Source organism: Lactuca virosa, chromosome 8 (assembly GCF_052849685.1).
Source record: "Lactuca virosa cultivar CGN04683 chromosome 8, Lactuca_virosa_CGN04683_v6, whole genome shotgun sequence".
Taxonomy (NCBI): domain Eukaryota; kingdom Viridiplantae; phylum Streptophyta; class Magnoliopsida; order Asterales; family Asteraceae; genus Lactuca; species Lactuca virosa.
The window spans coordinates 345,544,639-345,551,979 of record NC_136433.1 but is presented as its reverse complement, the minus strand read 5'-3'; the positions used below and the strand labels follow the sequence as shown (position 1 = coordinate 345,551,979).

Here is a 7,341-nt window from a genome sequence, read left to right as displayed (position 1 = left end):
TGTTTCTTTAGATGTATGTATCAAACATAATTAACGAAATCTCCTGGATATCATTCCTATGAATCAAACTACTCTTACTTTTTGTTCTTCGACAACATAAAATCTCTTGCATAAACTTATAACAATACAATACAAAAGAAAAGTTGTTCACGTACGAAGTACAAACTTTTAATCATACTACTCCTACTTTTAAAGTTTTTTCTATTTAACCTCATAAGTCAAAACCAAGTTTGTAATAGTCATTAGAAAAAGTTGCAAGTTGGATCCCCCAAAATGAACAGTTGTTCATGCACGATCCTGTGAAGTTTATACATTGATTTTAAATGGTAAAATTGTCTTTTCTGAAAATAGCCAACAGCTCGGTGACAGAGGGTGGCAGCAATCTGATGGCAGTTTTCGAGTAAATGAAGAAGAGGATGTATTAGAGGGGAGGGGGGGGGGGGAAGTAGATTGCAGTTGATTTTTATTATTAATAAAATCAGTTGATAAATATAATTTAGACAAAATGTCAAGAATAATCCATTTGGTATGGAAAATTCGATTTTACCCTCACATGATTAGATTTAACAGAAGAAAACTGATCTAGTCACCCAAAATGACCATACATTAAAAGTTTTTAAATCACAGAGACCATGGTTGATAACCTAAAAAATTAATGACTGAATTTGATTCTTTTGAAAACCACATAGACCAATTATAAAGATTTTCCTATAACATAACATAATAAACAAACATAAACAAATGTTCATCTGTGTATACGAACGAAAAAACAATTGTCTGTGTTTGTTAATTTAACTAAAATAATAATAATCACTTCTTATTTTTTTCTTTATGACATAAACGAACATATATTTTTGTGTTGGTCTATTTAACAAAAAAAACTTCTTCTATTTTTTATTTATTTCATAAACAAACATATATAGTGTTAAAAGATAAATTAAAATGAACGAAAGTTGCAAAATAAATAGTCGTAGGGAGTAAAGGTAAAAAAGATCTTCAAAAATAGGTCCCACAAAATTAGAAATCCCATAAATTTGAAGATACAATCTGTGCACCTCGTATATGATTCCTGAAAGTCAATCTTCCTCGCAGAATCATCGTCATGCATGGTTAGCATGATTGATTATTCTCCTACATTTTCTTCTCTTTTTATCCAGTCTATACGTACACATCCCGTATATGCAAGTGGTGATCACTTAATCGTTCTATAGTAATCCAGAAGACCACAAAACTGAGGATGGAAGCGAAAATTCATATCCACCTCTTCCATCTAGATTTCATGATTCAAATGTAGTCAACAGGTATGAACTACGATCTGCAATTATTCTATCTGTCTTTGGTTTTTCAGCGCAATTAATGCTACTACGATTCGAATGCTGATCATCAACAACGAATTTGATTTGCTTCTGACTACTGTATCAGAACCGATGGATAAATTCTTCAAATGCTTTGATACCTCTTTATGAATTAATACTTTATTTTAATTTCCAACATTTCTTCATATGTTTTTCAAAAAAAAAAAGTTAGTGTACGCAATATTTTTTGTTTTTTCTCATCGTTTTTGTTCTCTCCAGCTTCATTAATTTCTAGATTTCATCATCCAGACGTAATTATCAAGCATAAGAATTCTGACATGAAATTATTCTTACATTGCTGTTTTCTTTGTAATTATCGCTTTTATGATGGGAATCATTGCGTTTTTAATTAGTTTTTGCTACTTAGATTGATGATTGTCAACTGTGCACATTGATTATAAAACTGTTTTTAGGAATATTATAGAACCAATTTGTTCTTTGAACTGTAACTGATCACCAAGTTCTTCAAATCCATTCATTATATATCTGAAAATGAAGATGTTATTTTAACGTGAATTTATTGCATTTATTTCGATTCTTCATGTTCCAGCATTTCTAATAAAAAAAACTATTGACGTGTAAAAAGTTATTCACATATGAAGTGAACGTAATCTCGAAGGAAATCCTCGTTTTTGTAATTTACCAATTAATATATTTTTATTACAATATTTAGATTTTTGTACAGCACATACCGATTTGCAGTAGCCTATATGTCATAATGTCAACACAAAACCACAAGCTTGAAGAAAACTAGATGAAAATCACATATGAGATATTATTCTAAAAGTATAAATATATAATATAATAAATTTTCATTTAATATAAAATTAAAAAGAATATAAACATACAATAATATTTTTTCATCTATACAGCAGATTCCGGGTATCAAAAACTTCACGACTTTCCCACTTTCGCACCTTTTATATTAAACTGTTCTATTTTTTTTTAACATATCACGAATCTCTCATATCTGATTATTATTTTTCTTAATGACAATGTTAAACACCTATATGTAACACAGCCTCTATATCCAGTCAACCAAACCTCATTACAAGATGAAGAAATCAATTCTTGCTGCTTTAATGGTAATTCTATCACTACTAATTCGATCAGAAGGAAACGCAAGATCCAAAATCATCAACATGACATGCGATCAACAACTAGAAAACAACATAACCCTCTTCATGCCAAACTTCGTCCGTACAATGGAAATAATCGGCACACTATTGCGAACCTCCCGTAACGGCACCGCCATCTCCGGCACCGGACCCGACGGAAACTACGGGCTCGGCCAATGCTACGGCGACCTTTCACCTCAAGACTGTATCTTATGCTACGCCGAAGCCCGTACAATTCTCCCCAGTTGCTTCCCGCACAACGGCGGCCGGATTTACCTCGACGGTTGTTTTATGCGAGTTCAAAATTACAGCTTTTTTCATGAATATACAGGTCCGAATGATATGGTGGTTTGTGGGAATACGACGGCGAAGAGTGGGTTGTTTGGGGCGGCGGTGAGGGAGGCGGTGGGGAATGCGGTGGTTGAGGGTTCGGGAAATTGGGATTATTTTGCGAGGGGGGAGAGTGTGGTGAATGTGAATGAGTCGGTGTTTGTGATGGCGGATTGTTGGAGGACTTTGAGTCCGGCGGAGTGTAGGAGGTGTTTGGAGAATGCTTCGGCGGCGATTTCGAAATGTCTGCCGTCGACGGAGGGGAGGGCGTTGAATGCCGGGTGTTTTATGCGGTATTCTGATACGGATTTTTTGAATCCTATACCAGTTGCAACTATCTCTAGCAATAGAGGTAAGGAAAATTATAATTTATATTATAGAATTATTTTTTATTATTTCCATACTATTTCTTTTTCCAAATTGTTGATTAAAATAAAAACCAGTTTGTTTTGCAAAATAAATTAGGAAAGAAATGTATATCTTTTATTTTTTAACTTTATTTGAATTTTTTATATATATATATATTTAACAGAATTGAGAAGTGATACATCACAAAATAACCATATTTTTAGAAGTACACATTATGATTGTCGTTTTATGAAAACGGACGTTGGGAAATTAATTTAATTTATAAACTTGTTTTTTGAAAAATCACCCTACAAACTGTAAAGTTTAAAAATATGTATAAAATTGTTTCACATTATTCCTTTCATAGTTAAAAATGTGAAAGAAAATTAGAAAATTATTTTTGATGCAATTTCGCAACGAAATTTCGCCGGCATCGTCGAAAAGTAAATCCAGAAACACCATACTACAAAATATGACTATTTTGTGATATTTGTGAGAAATGGTTATAAATTAATTGAGAATATATTTGACTACAAAGTCTTTTCTTAATAGTATCAATTGATAACTTATTATGTTTAAGTTTTCTTTAATTTTCTCGTAAATAAAATTTCGTTAAATATAGTTAAAATTACATACTGCTTTTACATGAAATACCTTTGTGATTCAATTTTAGTTTGTATGTATCTCTTCTGATGAATTTTTTGTTTATGGTTTTTGTAGGGATGGTACTAGCTATCGTGGTTTCCATTGTTAGTTCCGTGACAGTCCTCACAGTTGCTTTGATGATCATTTTGTATATCATGAAACACAGACTTATACAAAAGAAGAGAAGAGGTATAATATAATCCATTCATTCTACACCATTGTGAACTTGCAAAAAATTTAGTGTAAAACTAGGGAAACAAACAAATGATTGGTTAATATTTCAGGCTCTTATGATGCAAAGAAATTATCAAAGATGCTTAATGACAGTAGCTTAAATTTCAAATACTCGACTATTGAAAAAGCCACGGCGAATTGGAACGAATGCAATAAGCTCGGACAAGGAGGATTCGGAACTGTCTACAAGGTACTATTTTATAGTACACCTGCTCAGTCATCTAATATTAGGTGACTGGATTTTAGTCATCTGATATTATATTACTGACTTCTAGTCATTTGAAATCAGATGACTGTCCCACTTAGTGGGACAGTCATCTAATATTTAAATAACAACTAATGCGAAGTGAGAAATATCTATCTATCAGGGTGTTCTTTCAGATGGGAGAGAAATAGCTGTGAAGAGGCTCTTCTTCAACAACAAATTTAGGGCAACTGATTTCTATAACGAAGTTAACATGATTAGCAGTGTTGAACACAAAAACCTTGTGAGGTTGTTAGGATGCAGTTGTTCAGGGCCCGAAAGCATTCTCGTATACGAATATCTACCTAACTTGAGTCTTGACCGCTTCATTTTCGGTAAATTTCAAAATTCATGATTCTTAGATTGTGTGGTGTATAATGTATTTATGAAGAATTTGTGAACTTTCTATAGATGCAACAAAAGGCAAGACCCTAAACTGGCAGAAAAGATTTTTAATCATTAGTGGTACAGCAGAAGGTCTAGTCTACCTTCATGAAAACACCAAGAACCGGATTATTCATAGAGATATCAAAGCTGCTAACATCTTGTTAGACTTGAGACTTCGCGCTAAAATAGCCGATTTTGGGTTGGCCAGATCTTTTCAAGATGATCAAAGTCACATCAGCACTGCGATAGCTGGAACACTGTAAGTATTTTCATTTGTGCCACGTCAGCTTTCTTTCTACATTCCTAATTTTAATTTTTATTTCAACTTCACTAGAGGATATATGGCTCCAGAGTATCTAGCCCATGGCCAGTTAACTGAAAAGGCTGATGTCTATAGCTTTGGTGTTTTACTTTTGGAGATTGTCACCGGTATGGAAAACAACAAAAGCAAAACCGCAGAATATACAGACAGCTTAGTGTCTATTGTAAGTATAATAATTTCATCTGGTACAAAATAAAATATAACTTATTTCTAATTAAAAATATTCTTTTTATGTTGTATTAGGCATGGAATCATTTCCAGGAAGATACTGTTGAGGAAATATTCGACCCGAATCTAATGATGCAGCATTATGTCAACACAAATGACCTCAAAGAAATTAAAAAGGTGATACAAGTGGGACTTCTTTGCACACAAGAAGCTCCATCTTTAAGACCATCAATGTCAATGGTACTAAAAATGTTAGCAAAAGATGAAACTTTACCCCTCCCTTCTAATCCACCTTTCATAGATGAAAAAACCATGGAACTAAATGACATATCAGAAAAGTTACGGTTTTACAATTACGGGGATAATGCTTGTTCCATCGCTACTGTTTCCCACAGTGATTTCTACCCGAGGTAATGGAAAAAAAACTTGTTTTCCATATTTCTCTATATTTTATTTCAAAAATTAATTATTTATATTTGTTTAAATGATTTGGTGTGTTACCTTTCGATTTGCGAGAGGCTAATCATAAAACACCAGGTATTTTTAATGTATTGTAATATCAGTAACCTATATGAGGATACATGTTAATGATCAATACAATTATTTAGTCATTGATTTTCATGTTTTGACATTATTAAATCGTTTTATAAACATTGTTCAACGATAATTACCTTACTTATATTGGTTCTATATTTTAAGTACGGACAACCTACATTCATAAATAACAATTTACGTTTGGATATGTAAGGTTCTTGTGTATTAATATTAGGGAAAATGACTAAGGAAGGTAACCAACTCTTGATTCTATTCACATTTGGTCCCTTTGCTTTTTTTGTACGCAATTAACATCGAACTTGTTGTTTATGTTCACCTTAACCCGTTTAACCGGCTATCACAAGTGATAGCCGATCAAAAGGGTTATGGCGTACACAAACAAAAAGTCTGATGGTATATTGCGTACAAAAAAAGGAAAGTTAACAAAATAAACGGTTGGTTATCCTCCTTAGTCATTTTCCCTATTTTCCCAAAAGCAAGGTTTCATTTTATTTTACTAAAGAAAACATTAGTGCATAGTGAATCAGGCCCTGGTTTTTACATTTTACTCATTGCCCTCTTCTCCTCTTATCAAATTTATCATTAGAAAGGGTCCGATGATACTCATTAGATATCTTAAGTAAATCCATCTCTTGACCTACTAGTATATTCAAAAAAGATAAAATATAGTTTTGTTCATTGATAAAGGTTTGTATTAACCATCCTTATCATCTAAAGAAACCCTATAAGTGTCCTCCTCGAAATCATTAGAAAAAGTTTGGCAAGAGTTTCCATCAGTTCGATTATGATGATCAACATCAACTTTAGCATTTGATGTTGATGTTATACATGTTTGTGGACTTCACATTATAAGAGAAGAACTAACCATCAAAACTTAATGTTTTATATTATAATTATTTGTACTTTGATTTGTACTTGTTGAACGATTTTGCCAATAATAGTTGACGAACATGTAATTGGACTTGACATATACTATCTTATTGATTTCCAATTCATATTTCAACTCATTTGTAATAAAAGGGAAAATGACTAAGGAGGGTAACCAACTGTTGATTTTATTCACAATTGATCACTTTCCTTTTTTTTGTATGCAATTTACCATCGAACTTGTTGTTTATGTTCACCACAACCCTTTTGACCGGTTATCACCTGTGATAGTCGATCAAAAGAGTATTGGTGAACACAAACAACAAGTTCGATGGTATATTGCATACAAAAAAAGGAAAGTAATAAAATGTGAACAAAATCAACACTTGGTTACCCTCCTTAGTCATTTTCCCTATTTTCCCAAAAGCAAGGTTTCATTTTATTTTACTAAAGAAAACATATGTGTATAGTGAATCAGACCCCGATTTTTACATTTTACTCATTGTCCTCTTCTCCTCGTATCAATGTTATCATTAGAAAGGGTCCACTAATACTCATTAGATATCTCAAGTAAATCCATCTCTTGACCTCCTAGTATATTAAAAAAAAAAGATAAAGTATAGTTTTGTTCTTTGATAAAGGTTTGTATTAACCATCCTCGTCATCTAAAGAAACCCTATACATGTCCTCCCCGAAATCATTAGAAAAAGTTTGGCAAGAGTTTCCATCAGTCTGATTAAGTTGATCAACATCAATTTTAGCATTTGA

The 7,341-nt window shown here is 32.5% G+C and overlaps 1 protein-coding gene across 1 annotated transcript; it reads left to right on the top strand.

The window, feature by feature from the left end:
• Nucleotides 1-1,060: 1,060 nt before the first annotated feature.
• LOC145128257 (cysteine-rich receptor-like protein kinase 2) lies at nucleotides 1,061-5,723 on the top strand. Its single transcript, XM_079063054.1, has 8 exons — nucleotides 1,061-1,301; nucleotides 2,377-3,155; nucleotides 3,872-3,985; nucleotides 4,081-4,220; nucleotides 4,399-4,609; nucleotides 4,686-4,920; nucleotides 4,996-5,146; nucleotides 5,227-5,723. Exons 2-8 carry the CDS (start codon nucleotides 2,411-2,413, stop codon nucleotides 5,563-5,565), a joined length of 1,935 nt encoding a protein of 644 aa, XP_078919180.1. The 5' UTR covers nucleotides 1,061-1,301; nucleotides 2,377-2,410; the 3' UTR covers nucleotides 5,566-5,723.
• Nucleotides 5,724-7,341: the final 1,618 nt, after the last annotated feature.